Source organism: Mustela nigripes, chromosome 15 (assembly GCF_022355385.1).
Source record: "Mustela nigripes isolate SB6536 chromosome 15, MUSNIG.SB6536, whole genome shotgun sequence".
NCBI lineage: Eukaryota > Metazoa > Chordata > Mammalia > Carnivora > Mustelidae > Mustela > Mustela nigripes.
The window spans coordinates 18,964,107-18,991,440 of record NC_081571.1 but is presented as its reverse complement, the minus strand read 5'-3'; the positions used below and the strand labels follow the sequence as shown (position 1 = coordinate 18,991,440).

The window sequence follows — 27,334 nt, the reverse complement described above, 5'->3', positions numbered from 1 at the left end:
TGGCCCTATGTCTGATGCTCGCAAAGTCTGCACACCTGCGTCCATTTCCTTCCCACTGTGATCACCAGACAACTGTGATAAACAGTTAATTAGCAGATGAATGAAGAAGTTAGGTCATGTTCCTCTACATAATACCTAAACAATACATGTTCATTTTGTAGGTGACTAAAAAATCAGACTCTATTTATTGGCCATTATAGAATTTCATGTTAAATAAGCAAGTGCAATAATTTCTCAAGTAGGAAAAATCAATTCCTTCATATAAAGTAAGTCACATATGGCTACAGTATTTTTGTTGATTCACTTCTGTATGTTTTATCTTTGATCCTAATATTTAAAACGCCATTTTAAGTAATCCACATCTGCTTCTTTGCACATAGAATTTTAATCTCAGCCTTAGCTGCCTCAGATCCTTCCAGAAATAGATTTGATACAAACCCTGAGTCATAGAGGAAACAAAAGGGCATGCAGCTTCCCCTTGTCTTTTCATCCCTTGCTCTCAGCCAGGAGTTCTCCAACCTGACCAACTTACTCAGCCTTGTCGTTTTCCTCATGCCCTTTCCGACCCGGGACAGGAGGGATTCGGTGAAACCCCTTGCAGCAACGTCCTTGAGACTAGCATGACCCTGGATTGTGTCTTAGTGTTGATACCTGAACTTAATCTTTCCCCACTCATTTGTGCTCCTTGATGTGGTCATTTGCTCCTGACAGCTGAGATCCCACCAACCTCAGGCTTCCGACTTACAAACATCCTAAATACTCTGCTGTATGTCTCACTCTCTGTTGTCTGTCTCTTGATTTCTGATGGAGAGCCCCTCTGCTCAGCCCGGTTTTCCCAATGTCTTGTCACTTTGCACTGCGTGCCCTGATGCAAACGTCTGGCCAACACCCCCCACTCTCGCCCCCAGCATTTTCTAGGTGTGTTGCATATCCCTCCGCACAACACCTAGAACTGAGTTACCTCCCATATTGTGTTTCATTCAGGGAAGAGTCCTGGTTCCAAGACTCAGCCCCTTCTCAGACATCTGATCATTTGCAGCTAACCCCATCTTCATGTATGATCCCAGAGCTCCCAGGAATCACACTGTTGTTTTACATATTATGGTAAATGTTTACATATTATGAACGAATTTTATTCTCTGTCATTGCTATGGAAGCCTGAGGCAAACTATCTAGTATAAATTGCATTCTAGAAGCAAATGTATTGAATTGCTTGGATCGTGTATTATTTTAGCATGCCTGCCAACGGTCTTCTATTATCATGAAAAGCAACAGATAACTGTGTATCTTAAATATTTTAGGCCCAAATCATTCAGCCCAAATTAATCAGGTATTCTACCTGAATTTTTTCCCCAGGTCATGGAATGTAAGTCGGCAAACAACGGATTATTTTATTCAAAAACTAAAAAAAAAAATATAGCAATAATTCTTGGTATAATTAATATATTAGAATATATAGAATGTCTGAGACAGGCATACCTGTCCCTTGATGACCCTGTTTCAGTATAATGGGTCCAGTCAATGCAAGAGGATGTCTAGCAAAGCCCTCTACAGCTTATTTCTTCGCTTTTGTTGGTCTTTGATTTTCTTTTTATAATTTCTTTTTATTAATTTCTTTTTATAATTTATATTACTCCATAAATTCCAAAGTTTTTTTTTGTTTTGGTTTGGATTTTTTTGTTGTTGTTTTTTGGGTTTTTTTTTTTACTATCCACCATCTCAGAGATCTTATTCCATTTGAGAATTGAAAAACATAATACTTCATGTAAGGCACTTAATACAGTGCCTGCTATAGAATATGATAATAAAAAAACTGCTACATCTGTTTATCATTATTAGTAGTGGCAGAACATTATCTCCCACCTATGTCTCCCTGGTACCTCTTTATTACTCCTTCCATTCAGGGTGCAAACCTAAGCCGAAACTCTGAGCCCTGTGTTTCCTACTAGCTTCCACCCCTGTCACCCTCCTTCCCTACATCCAAACAATCCTGAAAAGAAGCCTGAACAGGATACCTTGTTTTCTTCTTATCCATTCTTCACCCAATTGCAGTTTGGCTGCTGCTTCCGTCAGGCCACGAACTCTGCTCTAGAAAATATCTAGAGCCTCCATATCCCCCCTGTCAAGGGATATGTATCTCTTTAAAGCTTATTGAATGTGTCTGCATTGTTTGACCCTTTAACACTTTCACTTTTGAAATCTTGCCCTTCTTTAATTTCAATGTTACTATGTCTTCATATTGTGTCTCTTACTCCTCAAATTTTTCTCACTGTTCTCTGATAATTATATTTCACTTATTGCTTTTAAATAGTGATCGTCTTTGTGACCATCCTCAGACCATATTATAGTATCTCTGTGAAAACTCATGTGTGCTTATGGATGCAACCCCAGATGTCCTGAGGGACGACTCCTACATTCCTATCACTAGCACAGACCTCTCTCCCTGATACCTGTAAGTCCAGCGGTCTTATGGGTGCCTTTCCATACATCTTTCCTAAAAATTTAAATCCAAGGAAAATTTATCAGTCTCTTTAAAAACTTGTTCTTCCTCCTCCTTAGTGCTCTTTCTTAGTCAGTACTATCACAACGCACCCAGAAATTTAAATCAGAAACTTTTGCTTTATTCTAGATCCTTCCCTCCCCAACCCTTGCACATGCAGTCAATAGTCTATTCTTGCTCTTCGTTATCCTGGCGCCATCTTCCCTTGCTCACCACCCATGCCTAAATCAAAGTTCCCTTACTCCTGGCCTCTGCCTTCTTTTATATGTCTTTCATCTTGTTCCCTGAGTGATCTTTCTGAACTATGATACTCCTCCATTTAAAGTGTCCACATGGTTTCTCATTCTTGACCAGACACTACCAAACTCCTTAGCATGACATACCAGATCTTTCAATGATCTGCTCCTTGTTTCCTTATCTAGCTTCATCTTTCTCTATCCCCCCCAAAACAGTTTACTCTTCAGCATTTACCAGTCAATCCCCAAATATGCCATATCCTTCTCTCACCCCAGAACGTCCTTTCCACACGGCAAAATTGCCTTCTGCCTTTTCCAGGATGTCTTCCTGATCCCCTCCTGACTGTTGTGAGCTCCCAGTGGACAGAGCCCAGGCTGTGTTTTCTGTGTCTCTCTTTCGATTTCCCCACCAGAGAATAGACACTTTTTTCCCTACTCTTTTCATGCTTCCAGGTTGTTTTCTCTTTAATGTGGGAAGAACTGCATCATACCAAAGAAAACAAAAAATAGTTGATTTGGGAATATTTGTCAGCTTTTCAAAATTCACGGTTTGGTATGTTTTTTTTTTTTTTTATTTTCCTTCTAATTAAATATTTACATTTGAGCTTCCTAAAAAAAAAAAAAAAAGAAAGGAAGGAAAAAAAAAAGAAAACCAAATATTTAGTCACTGCCATTATTCTACATACAATTTTAAATTAGTATTCTCTGGTTAAGGGACTCTTGTGAAGAGAGGGGCATGGGCTTTATGACAGATGTTGGCTCATTAAGAAAATTCCTTTTATGTTTATTGAAGGTATATTCCTCTAAATTGGAACTGGCCAACTGAAAGCATACTTCTTTTGTTTTAATTGCATTATTCCCTATAAACCAAGAATAAAATAGCCAGATGTGTCTTATATTAATTTATGTCTCCTCATCATTTCCATTTCAAGGGGTGGGGGAAACCTCAACTGTGGATATATTACCTTTTTACTTGTTCTGTTGATCTAGTTATAAGTATTTAACTGGGAAGCAAGCTAGTATTTTAAAGTAGCAACTGAGAAATATCTTTAAGAAGCAAGAGACAAAAATGTTATCTTTAGGAAGATAATGCTATAGAATTAAACCATAGAAATTGTCAGGTTCTAGTCAAGTAGAACTTTATGCTAAGAATCATTTAATTAAGTGTGGTTTTATCCTCAGAACCACTCTGTCCTTATCTCACCAAAGAATTGGGAAAATAGTTGTCACATAAAGGTAGTCTGAGATGCACTGCAGCTAATGACCTTTCAATCTATGTGCAGTCTTGCTGTCGATAGTTTTGGGAATCACTAATGGTGGAAGCATTTCTAGAAGCAGTAGCTTTAAAATGTCAACTTAGATTGCTTTTTTAAATTCCTTATAATTAAATAACAATTAACATAAAAATATGAATAAGAAACACTAAGGTCTTAATTAATATAATAGTAAATATATTTTGGTTAAGTGGAACTATTCTCACATCTCACTTTTGATTCATTTCACTGAAGAAAAAAGAAAAGAAAAGGAAAATAAAAATGAATCCAGAATTGGTCACAAGATGTCACCTTATTTTGAATGTTCTCTTTTTCAAATTCTAATTAAAAACCTAAATAAATTTTTTGATGACGGGTTTGCTAATATTCTCTAATAATTAGTAGTTCTTTTTTAGACAGAGGCAAATCAGTAATATTCAACCATAGCAATCAATTTATTCTACATCACACTTTTTTTTAATTTTAATTTTAATTTTTTTTTACATCACACTTTTTATTTGAACATTCAAAAAAGCAACTGGTAAGGGATTTATGTGGCATTTTATATAATTTATTATAGCACTTACATTATGTAACTTCCAGCTCTCTCTCTCTGAACTGCTATTGATACCAGGGGAAAATCAGCTGAATTATATTTGTATACTCATGGTAAGAACTCATACCATTTAGGAAGAAAGAAAAAAATTATTTTACATTGAATCCAAATGACAGTGTCATTAATTTTAGAAATTGTCCTCAAAGTTACTAAAAATAAAAAACTTATGGCCTGATCAAATTTACTTATTTCCTGAGAAAGTTTTCAAAGAATAACTTAGAGTAACCTTTGCCTAGGGCCAAGGAATTAGATTAAACTTTCCCTGATAGTGTTAGAATCTGACATCTGGGTTGGCCTTTAAGAATACATGATCAGCACCTCACATGATGCACATACTTGCTGGCAAAACAAAGTCTTATTGAAGTTGATCAGATCAGCCCCCTTATCATTTTATGATAACTTGCTCCGCTGTTGAATAGGTATAGCAAAATAAATCAATAAATAGTTACATATTTTATAATTAAAATTTAATTAAACAATTAAAAATGTGAAACTGTTTACTTTTTTTTTAAAGCAATAAACTCAAGAAGAGAAGTCCTGAATGCCAATTAAGAGATCATTAGATTCTCCTAGTTATACAGACCAGAAATTCATGGAAGGTTTCAAGGAACAGGAGTTTGGTCTAAGAATCATGCACAAGATTATAGCATTTTGATCCTCTGAGCAAGGATTGATCTTAGCAGGGGCAGAATCTAGAGCAAGGCCTGGCTTCAGGAAGAGTAGGAGATGACATAAGTCTGGACTCTAAGATCGTTTACTCTGAGAACCAATGTTAATCTGAGTCATCTATTCCAAGTCTATTTTCTTCAGTGTTTTCTTACTTATTACCTGACTTATTTCTCTTCAGTTCTCCCTTCCTTCATTTGTGCTGTCTCAAAAACTTTTGGCTTCTCATAATTCCAGTGTCCCTGACTCTCTATCATAACTCCTGTCATTTTGGCTCCTTTGGGCAACTTCCTCATTCTCTTGGTATTTCTAAGGTAAATTTATATAGAAAGGAAATCTGATAGTGTGGGTTCATCTTTTTCTTATCAATCCATGCCATTAAACCCTGGCCTTATATGGATTGGCTTTCCTTGGGTCACTTGACTTCTGAAATCCTACCTCCTTAGTCATCATGACTGATATGAGAATAGTTTTTGTTTTTGTTTTTATAAAATAATGTGATTAAAGTTTTATTTTAACCATTTGTCAAAGAGTGTAAAAATTCTTTATCATTTGGTTACATTACACTAAGCTGATGGTCCTGCTGAAACAAACCATTCTTCATTTAGGTTCAGAGACTCTTTATCTTATTTTGTTTCCTGGAGTAAGTTAAGGAAACTTTACTTTCAATAAAACACCAGAGTTCATTCATTGGCAGGAATGAATTAAGTGTTCCCTGAAATAGGAAGAATAGCAAATTTTGTTACCTGAGCATTCTGACATCTGCCGTCTTACAGGATTAACTATGTACAACTTTAATTGTAATTGTGGAAATCCACAACGATAACATAATTTTTAGTCCTTCTACAACCAAGAAGCAAAACCACGTGAATGCACTGACATCTTTCAAAGACTAAGTTTGAGGATGTATCATTGATTAGCTATCAATGCCCTATAACACTGGTTAGCAAGCTTTCTGTGAAAAGGATAGTAAATATTTTAGACTATGTAGGCCCAATGTTCTCTGTTGCAACTACTCACCTCTGCTATTTTAGCACAAAAGAAACCACAGACAATGCATCAATAAATGATTGTGGCTATGTTTCAATAAAACTTTACTTATAGACATTGAAATGTGAATTTATAAAATATTCACATGTCATAAAATAGCTCTTTTCCCCAACCGTTTGGAAAGCAAAAACCATTCTTACCTCAGGAGCCAGGCAAAAACGGGCTATGGGTCAAATTTCCTCCTCTAAGAAACTAAATAGCTTTCGAGGTTCTTAGGAAAATGAAGTACACTATTTGGGCTATATGATGAAAATAATTTTTTTAACTCTTTTTATTAAGTTTAATTTTGTAATTTTAATACCTTTTATTAGGTTTAATTTTTAAATTAAGTAAATATATGTAATAGGAATCAATTTTATTTTTATAACCTATTGTATAATAGTTCTATTAATATAGCTATTAGTGTCCTTTTCTCTTTTTTTCCAGATTATTTGAGACACTCCAGTCCTTGTTTTGGTCAATATTTGGGCTGATCAACTTATATGTGACCAATGTCAAAGCACAGCATGAATTCACTGAGTTTGTGGGTGCCACCATGTTTGGAACATACAATGTCATCTCTCTGGTTGTCCTACTCAACATGTTAATAGCTATGATGAATAACTCTTACCAACTCATTGCTGTAAGTTGATTAATTTTATTTTATTTATTTTTTTAAAATTTTTTATTTTTTATAAACATGTATTTTTATCCCCAGGGGTACAGGTCTGTGAATCACCAGGTTTACACACTTCACAGCACTCACCAAAGCACATACCCTCCCCAATGTCCATAATCCCACCCCCTTCTCCCAAACCCCCTCCCCCCAGCAACCCTCAGTTTGTTTTGTGAGATTAAGAGTCACTTATGGTTTGTCTCCCTCCCAATCCCATCTTGTTTCATTAATTCTTCTCCTACCCACTTAAGCCCCCATGTTGCATCACCACTTCCTCATATCAGGGAGATCATATATTTCCCCATAGAATGTGTTGTTTCTAGCCATACTCTATCCTATTTATCATAGAAAACAGTCTCTAATAGGCTACTGAGAAGACAGAACAGAATTATAATATGAATGGTTAATTTGAAGTTTCTAAACAGTATTGTACCATATTTGGTTACATACTAACTTAGTTTTGCCAGATTATGAAAGATTATAAAATAAATGGAATCTATCTTTACAGGCAGTCATTGGTGATGGCAAGCACTGGGGGAGGGATGAGTTATGAACAAGTGGCTTATCTCTATGCAGCACCCTGTGCACTCTGCATTGTCTCCGACCATTGAACCTGAGTCTAGGTATAACAAAACTCCTGCCAGCCTGGCAAGATAGAAAAGCTAGCCTTGAGGGGAGTCTGAGGAAAAATTGCACAGTATTTTCAATTTCTTAAATCCAGAAAAAGCAATGTAGGAGTAACCTTGAATTCTACAACGGGGTATACAGTACCATATACACTTATTTGAAACGCTAGAATCCAAACAAGTTAGTTAATTTATTCATTCATTCAATAAATTCTTATTGAGAACTTCTGTTGCCAAGTACTACTCTAGGAACTAGAAATACAGCAATGAATAAGAAAGGTAACGCCCTTTGTCTCCTTGAACTTCCCAGGAGTCAATGGCCATTAGCAATAGCAACTGAACAAACCCATACTGGAATAAAATATATTTAGGTCTTTTGTATTTATACCTGAGATAAGTAGCATTTTATAAGCATAATTCATAACCATAATTATCTCTTTAAATAGCTACAATTATATTGCATCTTTGTGTCTATTGCTAAATTGCTGAAATGTTATTAGTTATTTTGAGAAGCAGCATTCTGCATCTTACTTCAACTATCTTTATGGGGGCAAGATGCCTGTCACAGATGAAAAACTGCATAGAACACAAGAATAGATGATTTTTATCTACTTATTCACAAACTAAGTATTTACATAGTATATACCAGGGTCCTAGGATTTGCAGGTGAATATAATGAATTTGTGGAGCTTCATTTAAGCAACTTGTAAGTATGGATTTCTTAAGATAGTCTCTATGTAATTGCTTCCGAAGTTCTGTATTTCTCTGGTCAACACATTTGCAAAACATGGATTCTATTTTCCAGACCACCCTTCCAAAATATTAGAAAGTCTCTAATTATCAAGCTACATATAAAGAAACTATATATACAATTTGGATCCTATAGAACATCAAATGTATTGATTTCATCAAGAAGAGAACATCAAGAATAGTATGAGTTTTTTTTTTTTTTTTTTTTTTGGTTCTTTATGGGATATATTATTCTAGGTGACTTCCTAAAGAGGTGAGAATGATCTTCAAATCTCTTTTTGTTTAGCTCAAACTCTAAAACTACTTGAGAGAAGAACAGGCACTGAGAACCTGAGATGGGTGTACCTCTCAGCATCATGGGCATCTCTCAGCATCATGGGCATGATGGCTCCTTGGAGCATGAACATGCCAACTCTGATTTGCACCTGGGTAACAGATGGTGGTTTGGGGCATCATCAGCATAGAACATTTCATTTTCAGTTTTTTTTTGCTATAGATTTTGTTATAGACCCTCTCAGAATTCCAAATCATAAACAAAGGAAGAGTCTGCTTTGTGATAGCCATAAGAGAACATAATGAGGTCAGGATAATCCTTAATTTGTGCCTCCAGGAGAATCGGAAGGAACAGAATCTACTCACAGGCCAACATTTTAATCAAAGTGACAGCCTTTTTATGACCTTAAGCCAATTCTACTGACTCCCATTCTCCATGACAACAGCAAACAATAAATACCTTTTTTCATTACTGCAGAATCTATAAGCTTGTTTAGAAAGAAAGCTAGGGAAGGTGGGAGAAATAAAGGAGAGGAAGTGGGGAGAATGGTGAGGGCGGGCAGATTGGAGCTTCTCTGCTTCTGTCTATTGATCGGTCAATCCCATCAAACATTTGCTAAGCAACAATGAGGGCCACACATTTTCTAGATATGCTCTTTCTGTTGAAAGCACAATCTGTCCAGTGTCTAGACAAAACATCTCTATTGCTCAGAGTAAAAATGTATACACAACACAGATATTCATTAGCACATAGCCATTTAGAAATACTTGAGGGAAGCACAGTCTAAGTTTATGCTTCTACTCTAAAATCTGAGTTCTTCTTTCTAATATTAATGGGTTAAAATGAGCTATTTTGAAATCCTAAAATGTATCCTAAAATCCTTAAATGTAAAATGAAATCCTAGAACATACATTTTAGGCAGGCGCCAATCACACTCCTATCTGGTACCATTTGGACAAGCTTATATCAGGGTTTAATGCTGTGTCAGAGGCCTTACTCTTCATTTGTTAGAGGAACTTCTATCTGAATTTGTGCCTCTTGCCTAAAGGCGGACAGGAATTCTTCACACAGAAACATATCAACTAAGACTTTTCTTAGAAACACTAGAAGGCTAAGCCATGAGCATCGATGCAGGTGGCAGTTACCTAGACAGGGATTCTAGGCCTTGGGTAAGACAGAAAGGCCTGTTTATGGCCAGAATCTAGTGCAGCTGAGCTAATTAATGTAAGCCTACAGTGCAGGAAAGGAAAATTTATCTTCAAGTCATAACTGATCACTGCAGTCTCTTTAACACAGAATTCTTTTAGATGTCTGTTTCATGGAAGAAGGAAGGATAAAACCTGACAAGAGCGCTGACTCTTTACCAGGGTAAACCATCATCGGAAATGTTTAGATGACTATCACTGGGAGTCAGCCTTGATTTTATAAGCAATTTAATTAATGTTCCAAGAGCTGCTCCAAGTCAAGTTATAAGCTCTCTGTGAGGTTTATATCACCTTAATAATTAAGAAACCTGTCAGCTGTTGTCATATTCTCCCGTTCAGGACCATGCAGATATAGAATGGAAATTCGCTAGAACAAAGCTTTGGATGAGTTATTTTGAAGAAGGTGGTACTCTGCCTACTCCCTTCAATGTCATCCCGAGCCCCAAGTCTCTCTGGTACCTGATCAAATGGATATGGACACACCTGTGCAAGAAAAAGATGAGGAGAAAGCCTGAAAGTTTTGGAACAATAGGGGTAAGAACACAGCATGTTAGTATTACTTTTTTTCTTAATTGTGTATTTGAATATATTTGTGTTTCTTGTTGGATATTTTTGCATTTTTAGCCTTTTTGTTTTTCCTCATTGTTTTTAGTGACCATCTATCACACAGCTACCCTAAGACATGGCTTCCTACAGTGAGGGCCATCAGTGTTATTTGAATAGGAGCCCCACCTGACACAGGCCTCTCCTGGACCCATGAGTGATGGAGGGGGAACTAACACCTTACCTCTCAGTACCCTGATTTCTAGCCTGTTTCAGAACTGCAACCTTAGGGTATTTGTGGCATTACTTACTCATTGCCTACTACTCTCTCTGGATTGTAAGGGAAGGGGGCTGTGTCAGTCATTTTATATTCTTAGTGCCTAACATAGGCTCCTACCAGCATATAATGTTTGACAAAAATTTCTCAACTAAAGGATTAAATGGATATTATAACTTGAAAATGTTGTATCATGTTCAAGTACAGTGATTTCAGAATATGTCAAATTGTTCAACATTTTGCTTCTACTCCCAGTCATTTTAAATACCAAGAGGTTGTATTTTTAAAAAATGTTAGGACCCCTCAGAGCCACGCTCCTGTTAATACCATAAGATTAAACTTCCTTTGGAAATTTTTTTCATGCTGGAAACCAAGAGTTCAAGCTATTCCATCAGAAGAGACATGGACTTAGGACTTTGTTCCAGCCAAACCACTGACGTGGGACAAGTTATTCTTCATTCTTCCCTACTTAATTTACTATTTTCTAAAGTTCTCACAGTAACCCTTTGAAAATTCACACTCTGACATTCACTAGTCATTTTGACTTGCTCAGGGAAAGTATTTTGTAAGTATTCTAATATACCGTTATATTAGAATCACCAAGTAATACTAGTAACATACTGAAGTTTTTAAATTTGTTTTTAATTTTATTTAATATGGTTTTTGACTGCTTGCTATGCCCTAAGTGATCCTTCTCACTCATTAACCTCATTGGCTACGAGGCATTATTATCAAATGGGGCTTTCTCTACGGACAGTGGTATTGATTTTGCTGTCTTGTCAGTAACATTTCAAATTCTAAAGTGAAATTGATTGGCAAGAGCGTATAACAAATAGAGAGGTGGTTAGGAGATACAGTTATATTCTTGCGTACAAATTCTTACCCCATGAACTTGGAGGACTAAAGTTTGGGCATATATCTGATCTTAGAAACCAAAGTTAAATTATGATGAAGATTTAGCCTGTAATCCTTATACTAATTAATAGATTTTACCACTAACTTTAGAAAAGAGTGAAATTATTTTCCTCCAATGTTTGATTTCTATTAAAAAATAAGTCTGGTTTATTTTAAAAGGGTTGTAAAATAATTATAATGACTTTGGTTTAATAAGCAATTGTTGCATGTGTTCCACATGCCAGCCAGGCACTGAGGGATGGGAGTAGGTACAAAGGCATACTTTCCATCCTTGAGGACATCATTTCTCATACAGGAGATACAAATATGAGGACATATTACTTAGTACATGTCATATAATATTTTAGCATTATAATATTGTTACACGCAAGATGTATGACAACAGTGTAAGCAATAATTATTGTTTTCCTTGAGATAAACAGAAAAAAGATTTCAGAGAAGCCAAACTCTGCTTACTCTCTTCCACATTAAAATATAGTTCTCCTTTTTCACATCTTACTCTTAAATCCGTAATAATTTTATTTAATCAATCTCTGAAAAGACATCAGTGGCTAGTACAGTTCTATGCTATCTCTCATCGGAGTTATTTTGATTCCAAAAGAATTTCTGGGCCCCAAAATAAAGGTGGTACACAAAAGAAATTTGTCTGTAATGATTTAATTTTAGGCAATAAGAGAGGTTTTAAGGTTTTAAGATGCCACAAAACTTGTAACCAAGATATGAGGCCCTGATCTAATATTTTAGAAGATCCATCTGTGCTGCCACGAAATAATAGAAAACCACTCAAGAACTTGACTTCCAAGTTCCCCCACACAACCTCCAGAATCCTCCCACTGTTGACGCATTGTTAGGAATATGTTACCATCACTTCTTAGATGCAAAGAAGGGCTTAACATTCATTTGGGATTTCCTATTAAAGCAGTGATTCACACCTTTCAGAGGGGACACAAGTTAAGAAGCTTTCTTTTCTATACATTTCTTTTCTATCCAAATTTCTTTTTAAGTCTCTTTGAATATTTTGATCCAAGCTGATGCACAGAAAAAGAATTCCCAATTAACTGAGTGACCTCAAGCCATTCCTCTTTCCTTAGCCATGTATATCTTATTAACCTTTTGTAATGGATATTTTTATGCTTTGGGAATTTATGACAAACTAAATAAATATTGTGAGTCATGTCTCTGTTCCCTATCTTCGTCCCACTCTCAATCTTGGCACTTCTTCACCATACTAAGGGTTTGGGCAAGCACCAGCCTAATCAAACTCAATCCTATAAATTGACTTTTTGTCTAGACTGCATTTCCAGAATAGGAAGGACATAATATTTTGGTTTGCATACTTGTAGTTGAGTTTTATACATTTAGATTTTAGATGGAAAAAATAACATGTATTATTTATAAAGAAAAATACAAGATAAAGAAAAGTAAATTAAGGAGGTTGGGTAATATATCAATAGAAGAGTTAAATGAAAAAATAATGTCAAAAAGTAATTGGTTTTGCTGTGAATTCATTTCAATTTGATTGATCCTCTTGGCAGTTCATTGGTGTAGACAAACAAAGACAAGGAGATATACACATTTCCATTAATTAAAAGATGACTTTGAAGTACCAATGACAGTCACTGTACTGTCCTTCTAAGCTTCGAATAACACATTACACTTCAAAGGGACCTTAGAAATCATTTAACTCAACTATTTCCTCTCAAAGAGAGTGTATTTACCTTGCCTAGTGTTTCAGGATCCCTTGGTGACAGTGCGTGGGAGAGACCTGGGTCTTTTGTTCCCCAAACCAGTGTGTTTTCCATCACTCTCGTGATTCCTGAAAAATCTAATAACAATGCAAGGATACCTTCCACGTTGTGTATTCGTCCTTTCATTTTTCTCAATAGCTTTTGCAGATCCTGCCATTGTCCTCAGCTGCTCTCAGATTCCTGTATCTCAAAGCCCTTGTTTCACAGGCTGGCTTACCTTCTGTTTGCTTCTCAACTAGTTTATATTTAGGCCACATTTGTGATGCAGAAATTTGAAGCTAAGCTGGAGGTAGAGTTCATGCACTCTTTGAGGCAGCTCATTCCCTGCACAAGACCAGGCAGACCAAGGCTCTTCAGGGTGGCTGCACTGGCCACTCTCCAGAAGCCCATCATTGGTGATCTTATCTGGCTATTTATGGCTTCCGGGTAATATTGATACAGCTAGCCCTGAAAACTCATTAACTTTTTTTTTTTTAACTTCAGACTTCGTTTTAGGGGTGATTGGGAGTTCCAGATAAATTAACCTTTCATTTGGAATGCTTTACGGGGAAAACATAAATGAAGCAGAAATGCTTTATTGAACAAAACCTTTGTTGTAGGAAGCAAACTCATTATTGAGAAATGGCTTGTCCCTGGGAAATTATGAACATCCCACCAAATGGGCAGTCTAGTGAGAGGTCAGTAAAATAAGAAACATGTTGTAGCTTTTGATTTTTAATATTACTACTTGTCTAATTTTTAGCTTAACACCATTTTATCAGCAAATACCTTTCTCCATATTATAACACTCATTCTTAGACTTTAACACGTGCTAGAAATTATCAGGAATTTCTATTTTAACAAGCATTTCCTTGTAACTTTAATTAGAAACTCCTGCTAAAGAAACCACTGGTATCTAGCACAGCTTTTTAAATGAAAACAAAATCAACATTTGCACTTGTTGCTTAAGAGGCCCAGATTATTTTAAGTAAAAATATATTAATGCCAAAATGTTTAATTGATATGAAACATTTCAATGCCATAGACCAGTTTTCTAAAATAGAATGTTTAAGGTATAGATCCATATGCTGAACTAAAAAATGTGAGGTCTTTGGACAAAATGATAACAAATGATTTTAACTTCCTTAGATTCATATTTTCCACTTTCTGATTTTCTCCTGAGCACAGGATAGGGAGGAAAACATGAAACACCATGTCTTAGGGTCATTTAGCATCACTCAGCTCTGGGACCTCAGATGGAACACCCATGTCTGACCAGTTGCCACAGACAAACACTCAGTTAAGCCACTGCCAGAGAATTAGAAACAGTGAATGGATTAACACCAGCCAGCATCACCAGAGGAACATTCTAATGGTACATGCTTTTCAGACTGTATTTTTAGTGCTATTTTATCAAAATGCATTGTTCCTTAATCTTCATGGCTTCCAGTAGGTCTAACAACAAATCTTATGGATACAATAGTATTCATCCATGAATATGTCCCAACCCCTAATTTACGTCTGTAAAATTTGCTGGCTGGGGCTTTAATTAAGTTTACTTTCCTAAGAAGGGATGTGGAAGAATGCATTGCGTGATGTTCTTGATGTTTCAAGAGCGAAACCCTGAATATTTGTCTTGACAAGGCAATGTTCAAGCATTTTATAACATTTGTTTTTATATGCTTAAAAAGTGCGCTTCTAGAAAACAATACATAGCTCTACCTGTAAATGAGCCAAATTGCAGTTTTCAAAAAGGGATCGCATCTTGGAACGGCCCCTTGCCTTTTTCCTCATTTTTAAAAGGAGAAGAGCACAGCAAGCTGCAGCCCCTAAGGGATTACCCAAGCAAAGCTAAGGATAAAAGGCATAATTCATGGGCTCAAAGTCAGTGATAGACCAAAACCCGAGAGGAAATGAGAGAGCCACGCACTGACGATTGACTGCAGGGAACCAGCTCGGGAAAGGGGAAAATGTGCCCGACACTCCACGTGGTGGACGTGCAGACAGTGGGAGATAAAGAGCGAAACATGTCACAGCCGATTCCCCAGATCCCTTTCTTTCCCAGTAGCAAAACCTGTGATGCTCTAAGGCCGCATGACACTTCTATGGAAATGTGGAGTTCCCTTGCAGCAGCAGAAGTTCCTTTGGTCTTTTCCTTTATCATTAGTTCTGTGATCCACACACATGCGGCCTTTACCTTGTCCCCAAAAATCAAAGGAACCTGCAAAATCTGAGGTACACCGTGTGCCTTGGGCGCCTGAGCACAAGCCATCCTGCCAAGTAACATTCTGCACACACTGCTAGATTTCAGACATAATTTGCAAAGAAAACTGCTAACTTAAAATACACATCTTTCTCCAAAATATTACATTATTATTTTTTAACACAAATTGGTCAGTTCTGTTCTCGATCATTTCCAGTGATGATTATAGGATGTAAGACCTTCCCCTGTGAGAGTAAATGCCTACGAAAGTCAAGTGATCTTTACACGACAAAAAGAGAGCTACCATTGTTGATGGTAGTTCCACTGTATAATACTTAATAATGTCACCAACTGACAAAAATTATCACTATGTTTACTGCAAAGAGTACATATATTATGGGTTGAATTGTGTCCCCCCCCCAAAAAATACTTTGAAGTCTTAAATTCCAGTACCTCAGAATGTGACCTTATGTGGAAATAGGGTCATTGCTGGTGTAATTGGGTTCAGAAAGGTTATTAAGGAAGTGGAGTCCATATAAAAACATGATCTCGTGAAGACACAGAGACACAAGGAGATCTCCTTGTAAAGACAGAGGCAGAGAATGGGATTATGCAGTTGCAAAGCAAGGAACACCAAGGATGGAGAGCCACCATGAGAAGCTAGGAAGAAGAAGGGATGGATTCTAGCCTCAGTCTCAGAGGAAGAGTTCCCTGCCAACATCTTCATTTGAGACTTCTTGCCTCCAGAACCATGAGACAATAAATTTCTGTTGTTTGAGCCACACAGTTTATGGTATTTCATGCCTAAGAAACTAATACAACATATAGCATATGCATCTGTGCTTACTCATTTTTATTCAAAGAAATATGGATCCGGTATTTAACGGTGTTGACCCTCAAGTTAAGATGTTTTGGGAGAAGGAGGCAAAAATCATAGAATACATAGTAGGTGTATTCAAATGTTTCTAAGTATCTACTTGACAGTACTTGATAGAAAGAGCAAAGTGTAAAGAGTGAGTTCTAGTGATATAGAACTGGCACTGCCATGAGAACACTGTGGTATTGTAGTTACTCACTCAACTGACTCAGCTCTGTGGGCCTTACTTATAAATGAGGCAATGAGACTAGAACCCTTTGGGGGTTTTGGTTTTGGGTTTTGTTTTGTTTTGGCAAGGAAGGGCAGAGGAAGAGGGAGATAGGGAGAGAGAGACTCTTATGCAGGCTCCACACCCCACATGGAGTCCAACACAGGTCTTGATCTAATGACACAGAAATCATGACCTAGCCAAAATCAAGAGTTGGATGCTTAACTCACTGAGCCACCCAGGTGCCCCTAGGGGTTTGGTTCTAATAAACAATAGATCTGTTTCGAAATTTAAAAGCCAGTCTGATTTCCCTTGGCCTTTGGTAGATCCTGGGATATTAGACAATTAAATTAACTTTAGCCTAAGAAAGCTAATTAAAAAAAGAAAAAGGCCATTATATGCATTCTTAATAGAAACATTTACAAATTATCAATGATTGTATTGTCCACAGTAGTTTTCCTGTGTTAATCCCGAGAAACATGGATTTGTGGTTGGATACACTATTGCATCTGGGCATATACTCTTTGAATCTTTTCCTTTAGTCTTAACCTTCCCCCAAAATCCAAAATAGACAATGGTATTGCTACTTTAATGTCCTCTGTCAGAATCACCAAAGTGGAATTCTTTGCTATTTTTTAATATTACCAACATCTCAGCAGCTAGACTAAAAATTTTTGTCTTCATAAACTCATTCCAGCTGCCAAGTCCCCCGGGCTTCTGTTCCCTCTCCACATTTTCATCCCGTTGTGACCCTTGTTTCTCTTCCTTTTCATTCACACCAACACCGGTTCAGCTCACACCCATTCTACCCTTCCATCATATTCTGTACCAGCATCCCAACTGACGTCTTATGTACTGATTCTCCATATTCCTCTTTCCTACCCAGTACTGCTGCCACATGATTATCATAGAAGTTCCACTTTTATCACATATCACTCAATTTGTCAAAACCCCAGGTGCCTACCAACCACTGAATTCATTGTGCTTTCTGAGATTCTGCATAAAGAACCCATGCTAACTTTCCAACAAGAGCTAATCCCTATATCCTGATTATCAGAGCACATCACAACTGTACTGGTGGAAATCGCCCTAACACGTTTCTCACCCTCCAGCACCAGCATATTGCTGACCGTATTCCTGTCTTCTGCAAATCTGAATGTCTGTGCTTCTGTCAAAGTCCCATGATTCTTTCAAGTCCAATCTAAAATCCTGTTCCCTGTTTGAAGGCTGCTGCTGGATCTTTCCTTAGCCCAATACTACTTTTTGTTTCCCTGTACTCAAAACACATTCTTAAGGCACTCCCCATGGTTTTGCTTGTCTTTTGTTTGTTTTTTTGTTTTTTGTCTTCATCTCTAGACATTCTTGGCATCCTACCTAGTAGACTATAAGCCATTTAAGGGCAAAAAGTATGTTTTATTCATCTCTGGGTTCTTGCAGCTTCTGCCATGAATGATAACCACCTAATAAATAAATCTTAAATTGGCCCCACAAGCTAAGATTCGTGAAAAAGGAACCCACAAAGGAAGATTCACAGAGGTCACAGCAAAAATCCAATATCATGCAGGGATATTCAAAACACTTTTGGGACCTCAAAAAAGATAACTGACTAGAGTTATTCACTTATTAAATTGGCTAAAAACTGGAACACTGGCACCACCAGATGCTAGTATGGATGTGAAGCAACAGGAGCACTCATTCATTGCTGTTGGGAATGCAAAAGGGTAAGTTGCTTTGGAAGACAGTTTGATGGTTTCCTACAAAACTAAATATATTCTTACCATGCAATCCAGCAATCGCACTCCTTGGCATTTACTCAAAGGAGTTGAAAACATATGTCCATACAAAATCCTGCACAGGGTGTTTATAGCAGCTTTATTCATAATTGCCCAAACTTGGAAGCAGCCAAGATGTAGCTCAGTAGGTGAATGGATAAATAAGTTATGGTACATCCAGATAATTGAATATTATTTATTCAGTGATAAAAGTAAATGAACTATCAAGGCATGCAAAAACATAGAGAAACCTAAATATATATTATCAAGTTTAAGCGGCCAATCTGAAAAAGCCACATACTGTATGATTCCAAATATATAATATTCTGGAAGAGGCAAAATTATGAAGACAATAAAAATATGAGTGGTGGTCAGAGGTTGAGGTTGTGGGTGCAGAGGAGGAAGGGATAAATAAGCAAAGAACAGAAGAATTTTAGGGTAGTTAAAATACTCTGTATTAGAATATAATAATGGATACATGTCGTTATACATTTGTCCAAACCCATAAAAGTATACAAGACCAGGAATAAACGGTAATGTAAACTATGGTCTCTGGTTGATAATCACTCATCAATTAGAACAGTGGACCACTCTGGCTGGGGACATCGATCATGGGAGAGGCTGCATGTGTGGGGAGTAAGTGGGAAATCTCTGTACCTTCCACTCAAATTTGCTGTGAACCTTAAATTGCTCTAAAAAGAGTTTTCATAAAACAAAAATACCTACAGAATTTGCATTACATCTATCCATGTTTACTAAAAGCCTCTCCTCACACTATTATTTAAATACAAATTTCTTACTTCCACACCTCTATTGCCTAGGTTAAACGCATTCAACTCTTTAGCTAAATAAAATGCTGCCCTCAAGCCTGAAATGTCAAGCAATTCACACAAAGAGGGACAATTACATCTTCTTTTACTTCCTCTGGGGTAATCCTGATATGTGTCAAATTATTCACAGGTTTTATGGCTCAGGAATATTTATTTTAAACTGCACTAAATCACGTTATTAAGTGAAAAGGGGAAAAATGGAAAGAGGATGGGGACTAGTTAGTTAACATTAGTGATAGATGTCTTAAATCTCTTATCTCATTCAGTCTTCAAAATCATCTGGTGCATTTAACTTTACATAGCAAAATAAAAAATGGGAATGGGAGAGGACCTCAGAGATAATTCCTTGTTTAGACTCAGTCACTTTCAAACACAGGTGTGACCCCCTAAGTACATGTTCTTAAAGTGACACCCCACCACCTCCCAGGTAGTAAGAAAGTAGAGACAGGTGGGCATCATAGTAGTGGTCAATAGGAATCAGTTCTGCGGTGCTAACCAGAAAAGGAGAGATTACATAGAGAGGAGAGATATCTGAACTGCATACTTTAGTGGTCATCATTTGGTGAATTTATTGCATTCACTTCTGTTTTCGTTATCCAGAATAGGATTAGCTTCATCGGTTCTTATTTTCCTAGGATACTGGAGTTCGGTTGGCTGATATAATCTCACAAGAATACAGATATTTGTGCAGTATTACTATGTAGATGTGTAAGAACACTGTCTGGCAAAAACAATTAACTATATTAATTCATGCTTAAATCTGGGATAGGGATAGGAATAGCTCCTGAAAGTAATCATAGGAGATTTTTTCTATGTTCTCTCTGTCAGTCTATTTTGCTTCTTTAAAAAAAAAAAAAAAAAAAAAAAAAAAAAATTCCCTAAAAAAAATCAATCTCAGATTAGTTTTCAAAATATAATCTTTGATCTTCTTATATTTGTTTTAAAAAATTTAAATTTGTTTATGAGCAGGTTCTGCTGAAAAAAAGACAGTCTGTGCTCTTATCAATACTAAAATGCATCATGATGATTTTCACTTGTTACTTGTAATTTTCTGATTCTGTCATTTTTAGCTTTAATTTTGCATTAAGGAAATTTAAAGTTAAATCTTGACTTCAAGCTGCTCTCTGCTGACTTTTTGATCAAAACAGGGTAACAAAATGCAAGAGAAGAAGCCCAAAGTAATCAAACTGGAGTTGATTAAATTCTATACTAAATTCAGAGTTTCTATCTACTTAATTGTGGAATATGGGTATCCTGTACAATATTTATAGTGATAGTGTTAAAGAACTTGGTATATAGCTTGTTTTAGTATTTCTGTCCCCCTGAAGTAACTTTAAGAAGATCTGGAAGGCCTGTGTCCTTACAGAGTGTTTTTTGTCTTGAATTTCAGCTGAGCTATGTCTCAATAGGAGTCATATACCTCCATCTTGTGGCTCAGTCATAAAATCCCCATGCTTTCTTTTTTCCAAGATATTCTAATTTTGTAGTAAGTTTCAAACTTTCCAATCTCTTAATGAATACCATAATACCAAAATACCATATTGAAAATTTGTTTAAGATTTGTGTAAAACTGAATGGTAAATAATTAGTGGCTTTTAGGAAGTTAAGCATTATCTCAGCTGTTCCTAAAAGTCACTAATAATCATGAAACACAAGTCTATTCTCCTGGCCAGCCAGTGAAAAAGCCATTTTTCCCTATTTCCCTAAAGAGACAAAAACGTTTCTTTTGTCTTGTTTGATTTTTTTCCCCTAATGTTATTTCACAGTGATGTATTCACAACTCTTTTTAAAATTCCATTTTATCAGCCTATGATTAAGTATTTAGTAAGGAATAAGATCAAAAGATTTATTTAAACTCTAGATACATTATCTTTTTGCTTTCTCACAATCTACCAAATTCATTCCTTTACTACAGAAATATTTTTTATTTTAATTAGGTCAGTTTTTAAGAATCAATACTGATATTTATTCAACATGCACAAAATGGGAATTATGAAGCTTTTTTTTCTAGTATCTTCAGAATACCCATGAAATCTGCAATTATATAATTTTAGTGCCGTTTATTATTTAACTCAATTTATTATGGACTCTTTTTTAGTCATTAAACATCCTTTCTCTTTGTTCTGCACTCCAGAATCACTCCTCTGTACTAACTCTAGCTGCACTCCCAAACCATTCTGATCTTTTCAAAATGACAGCTGAGACATTCATTTTTTAAAATGATGAATTTATGAGCCCGATGTTTGAGCAGAACTTTTTATTTTTTTGTTAAATCCAACCACCTAATTAAAGCAGCAAGTCCCTTTTAATGTACATCTGATTGAAATTAATGTTGGGGGGTTTAGTGATCTAACATTGTTTCTGATTACATGTTGCATATCATAGCTAAATTCTGAAGCTTGCTACACTGATATTTATGAAGACCCCCATATTGTAATAATATGAGCTTTTTACTCTACAGAATTTTTTTTTATTTGATATTTCTCTTATTTTTAATTTGATATGTCTCATCTGTGTCTCTTAGATTACTTCAAGTAATTTGGAGTACATATCAGCTATGATTATCTAATTCTCTGTCACCTTCTATTAAAAGAACAACATTCCCATCATTGTTAACTTGGTCTATATGTTAATTGCTGTAGAGATTATAACCTTGCACTTCGTTGCTTTGTTTCATTCATTCTTTTGATTCATGTGAAGCACTCTTTAGCTATTGTTCATTGTCTAGTAAAATTTTCACTTTGGAGAAGTGAGGATAAATATAATCTCAATTAAAAGAACAATGAATTATTTTCCAAAATGGTAATACAAAACTCTAACTGAAAAGTCAATACCTCTTTCCTTTTCAGAGGCGAGCTGCTGATAATTTGAGAAGACATCACCAATATCAAGTAAGTTATTCTATTGTATCTTGAAATTTTCCTTAAAATAAACTATTGCTCCTCTTCAGAACTGACTCAAGAGAAAAATCATATTTTTGCACTGAATATCAATTCTTGTGTTTTGACATACCTCAGGAGGTTATGAGGAACCTGGTAAAGCGATACGTTGCTGCAATGATCAGAGATGCCAAAACTGAAGAAGGGCTGACTGAAGAGAACTTTAAGGTAATCATTTTCATCCTCATCACCAGGAGACCGGTTCCGCAGAGCGTGGAGCCAGACACAGCCCATTTAAAATCAGAGCTGGAAACTCAGCCATGTCTTCTAGCAAGCCCATGTGTTGTCTCCCCCTCCTGTCCCTGCTCCACCTCCTTCTAAGATTTATTTATTTTAGAGAGAAAGAATGAGAGCGGAATGCAGAGGGAGAGAGAGAAAATCTCAAGCAGACTCCCCACACTGAGCGCAGAGCCCAACATAGGGGTCGATCCTATGACTCTGAGATCATGACCTGAGCTGAAATCAAGAGCCAGGCGCTTGACTGACCGAGCCACCCAGGCGCCCCTTCTTACTTTTAAATTCAAGGCTGTTTAACTATTAAGAAGAAAAAAAAGTGGTGAAATTTCTTTTCAAAATATATTGTTTTTGAGCACATTTAATCTGAAATATGGAAGGCACTTATACTTGGAGGCAGAGAAAACCCTAGAGTCCAGCAGTATTTGGACTTGCTGATCCTACCAGCACTCTAATGAGTGAGCTTTAGTTTTTGAAATTTCAATCTGATTTCTGAACCTGAAACATTTAGTAACTAAGAAGCTAAAAGCAACAAGGAAAACCCTGTTTGTGCTCTGCACAGCTTTGGTAGTAGAAAATTCGAGGTTTGCGCCTAAGTGTAGCTTACACACTTAGTCTTTCTCCCTTTTTATTTATTTTTTTATTTAATTTTATCAGAAGAGTGAGGTGGAATACATGTAATGTATATATGCTTGCACATGTGTATAAAATACCTTTGCTATTCTGCCTGAGTTCTTAGAGGTTTTAGAAGAATGAGCAAAGTCAGTAAGGTCATAGAGGCAAAAACAAGTAAAAAACCCTCCAGAAGACTCTTTAACAGTGAAAAGCAACAGGTCTCACAAGAGAATAGAGATAAGCAGCTGCTTTGGTAAAAAGGCTGATGAACTGCAAAATGTAAAGCACAGGTTGGAAGTTGTCCAGGATCCGAAATATTCTTTGCTGCCACAACATCCAAATTTTGTAGTTGAATGATTCATGGTGTGTTGGGAGATTGGCTGGAGGCAGGAGGCCACCAGGAAGGCCACAGTCAGGTTAGGGCTGAGCATTCAGTTGTCTGAAAAGATTAGGACTATTGAGAATTCAGTTGTCCAAAAAAAAAAAAAAAAAAAAAATTAAAAGTAAAGGATGAATCTAAGACATGTTATCTGATTTGAAGCAATTTGTGAGATTTAGTAGCTCACCCAGATGCTGAGATAAATTCAGCTCCAAGGTGGCAAACTATTGAAGGTAACTGTCAGCTCGTAGAGGGGCAGCAGCACTGTAAGTATTTTGTTTTAGATAGCCTTTGGGACAAAAAAAAAAAAAAAATGTGCTAATATTAAAAATCTTTTTAAAAAATGCATCCCTGAGAGAACAAGAGGTGCCTTGAAAGCAGATGAAGCTTTTGGAGAGGAAGCGTTTGAAGCTGCAGGCCCCCAGAAATCCAACATACCCTTGTTTCTTTTTGCATGAGCTCAGGGAGTCTCCACATTACTACAGAACTCCAACCGGGAAATTAGCAGGAACCCAAATGACTCCAGTACCAGGGAGACAATCGCAGCAGAGCGGAATCCTCGCTCTTAAAAATGAGTGAAAACACAACAGAACCCTGTGCGAAGCGCGCTCATGATGGTTCCTGAGGTCTATTTGTTTCGGTCCTAAGCTAATTTCGTCATTTTACATCCCACCTAGGAACTAAAACAAGACATTTCCAGTTTCCGCTTTGAAGTCCTGGGGTTGCTACGAGGTAGCAAACTGTCCACAGTACAGGCGGCTCAGGCCACGAAGGAGTCCTCCAATTCGGCCGACTCGGATGAGAAGAGCGATAACGAGGGCAGCGGCAGGGACAAGCGAAAGAACTTCAGCCTCTTCGACTTAACCACGCTGATCCACCCGCGATCCGCTGCCATTGCCTCCGAACGACACAACATAAGCAACGGCTCGGCCCTGGTGATGCAAGAGCCCCCCAGGGAGAAGCAGAGAAAAGTGAATTTTGTGACCGATATCAAAAACTTCGGGTTATTTCACAGACGATCCAAACAGAACGCTGCTGAGCAAAATGCAAACCAAATCTTCTCTGTTTCAGAAGAGGTCACTCGTCAACAGGCCGAAAGACCAATGGAGAGGAGTATTCAACTGGAATCTCGAGGGTTGGCTTCCCGGGGGGACTTGAACATCCCGGGTCTCAGTGAACAGTGTATATTAGTAGACCACCGAGAACGGAATACGGACTCCCTGGGCTTACAGGTGGGCAAGAGAGTGTGTTCCTTCAAGTCGGAGAAGGTGGTGGTGGAGGACACCGTCCCAATCATACCAAAGGAGAAGCATGAGAAGGAAGAAGACTCTAGCATAGACTATGACGGAAACCTCACCGACACAGCCAGCCATGAGGATTACGTGACCACCAGATTGTGACACTTGAAGGAGGAAGCGTTGGTCATGCATATAGATATTTTCCCTAGTGCTCTGGGGAGGGGGAGAATTAGCAAAAGCTAACTAACACTTTATATCATTTATCAACTGTGGCATAGTAATGCGTAACATGTTTAACTGAGGCAAAGGCGATCAGAAACCCTGGTTTTGTAACCAGCTTTTGCTTTCACAATTTGTTTTACCCATGTTTTTGGTTGTGTATTCTTGTACTGTTGCAATAATCCACAGGAAATTTTTAGCTCTCTTTTTCAACTAAAACAAACGCAACTTATTCATGTGGTAGTTGACTCCTATAATAGATATTTTTATATGCAAAAAACAATGTAGCTGAACTATTCGAGCTTTTTCGTAATTTTTTAGGGTCTTCAGAGATGGTTACTCATCAAGGACTTTTCAGACAGCCTTATAGTGTGGCTTTAATACACAAATATTACCAAATTATTTCTCATAGCACAAATTAAAGTAAGCAAGCCCTCTACTCATGGAGTCAGGATTAAACTCCCTCTTAAAACGGAAGTCAGGTGTACTTTGGAGTTTTTGATGGCCCAATTTTTCCTTTCAGTAAGTAAAATAAATATTTGTCTTCATAAGTACTGACAATTGATGATTTTTAATGAGATTTTGTCAAGACAAAAGTTTTATTTCAAGTTTTTTTTAATGACCTTTTTTGGGTTCAATTGCTAGTCATTATAAATACCAGGCTTTATGAATAACAGAATTTCAAAACATGGCAAAACTTCTCAGTGCTAGAAAAGAATAACAGTAAATTAGAATAGTTAATGCACCTTAAACAAAGCAAAATGATTTCATTCTCATAATATCCAGATGAAAATAAATTCATTCTAAACTCTAAATCTAAGTAAAGTTAAATTGTATTTTCAATCAGTGTGACATTGTCATGAATTCAAAAGAAGTACAAAATCCTCATGGTTTCCTCATCTTTCTCCCAGTGGCTGGTATATATTTCTTTAAAATTAAACTCACCCAAAATCATTATTAATTTTAGCAGTAGATACAAATGTAAAGCTTTCCCCAGAGGGACAATATTCTTAATTACTTATTTTTTCTATTGTTTTAAAGGTAATCTAGATTATATTACACTCATTCACGAATCACTAAAAACAAAGTATTTTTACCTGATATAAAAAGGCACTGGAGACTTCATAAAGTTTAAGTTATATAACTTGTGTCTATAGAAGCCACCATGGAAACAGAAGTTCCTTCACCGACCGCATACAATTAACATGTATTTCAAATCATTAGAAAAATGCTGAGTTCGTTTTACTTCAGAAACTCCCTCCATGGACTAGACAAATTGTACATGATTTAGCATTGACCCCAAATTGCATAGTTTCTGATTACCATACATGGAAAATAAGGAATAACATCAGTAACAGTGCCATCCACTATCCTATACGCAGTGCAAGAATCAACATCTATGTACTACTCACAACAACTACTCACTGAAGGAGCTCCTATTCTTATCCCCACTTTATAGATGATGAAAGCGAGGCAAGCACTAACTGGGTAAAGGTGCACAGCTAATGATGGAGCTATGATGGGTCCTCCAGGGCCATACCCTTAATTACAATATGTACTCCCTCTCAGAACATAAACAGACCAAGCAAAAATGTCCACTTATAGGGGTTACTGTTGCTGCTTCTGAAAGGATGTATTACGAGAGAGAAAGAGCTTGGTAAATTCCATAAATCTGTGTTCCCTCTTGTAAAGCAAGAGGAGCGCAAAAAATTAAAGATACATGTGATTTTTTTAGACTCAATCGTATTATAGAAGTTAGTAGATTTAAAATACATATTTGGTAGGAGACATCAGAATTCAACTGGAAGTACTAGATTTCAGTTTTCAAATAAGCTACAACCCAGAGGCACTGAGATACTACTCTTTCCTAAATCTGGTTTTGTCTTCAGGATAGGGAAATGGGTCTGGTAGGTTTGGAGAAACAATAGGGCTAATGCCTGTTCTTACTGCCTCAAGTGCACATTTATCTCAAATATGTTAGGACTCACAATAAGCCCTGGGGATAACAAAACACCCAAACTGTTCTAAGTCAGACAGACATTCGGTAGTAAGGGAACACAGACCTATTCTCAATATTTGCGGTGTTTTCCAATGATTCTATTTTGCTGCTTTTGTTATTAATACTGTTATTTCTAAAGTAAAAATCATATACATCATCATTATACATAATTTCCAGAATTTAATTTCAAATGTCCTCTGTTCCTTCAAATACCACCACTGACAATAAAAGCAACAACAACAAAATATGTTCCCAGGGATTTATTTCTATCAGGGATTAGGGTGCTGATATTTTACAGGGAAACATGGTGATAGCAGAGAGATTTACTTGGAGCCAGTAAACCCCTCCTTCTCATGTTCTGAAAATGATGGTTTTTAACAACCCTCAGATGTCACTGACAGATGCGTTTATAAGTTTAAACAAAATATCAGATATTGTTAGTATAATATGTCCTAGGATTGAACATTGTTCTGAATAGAAGGTGATATTAAGTAGCATTAATGAAGATGAAGAGTAGGGAAAGAATAA

General features: G+C 36.7%; 1 protein-coding gene across 6 annotated transcripts in view; it reads left to right on the top strand.

Moving 5' to 3' along the window:
• The window catches only part of TRPC4 (transient receptor potential cation channel subfamily C member 4), a 143,753-nt gene extending 118,728 nt beyond the window's left edge, over window positions 1-25,025 (top strand). For 2 of the 6 annotated variants that reach the window (XM_059377425.1, XM_059377421.1), the window contains 5 exons: window positions 6,748-6,943; window positions 10,171-10,365; window positions 22,033-22,074; window positions 22,201-22,290; window positions 24,028-25,025. In XM_059377425.1, coding sequence (XP_059233408.1) covers window positions 6,748-6,943; window positions 10,171-10,365; window positions 22,033-22,074; window positions 22,201-22,290; window positions 24,028-24,750 — 1,246 coding nt within the window. In that variant the 3' untranslated portion in view covers window positions 24,751-25,025. Of the gene's footprint in view, window positions 1-6,747; window positions 6,944-10,170; window positions 10,381-22,032; window positions 22,075-22,200; window positions 22,291-24,027 lie in introns of all 6 variants that reach the window. The other 4 variants (XM_059377422.1, XM_059377424.1, XM_059377423.1 and 1 more) reach the window with 4 other exon arrangements.
• The last annotated feature ends 2,309 nt before the right edge of the window (window positions 25,026-27,334 follow it).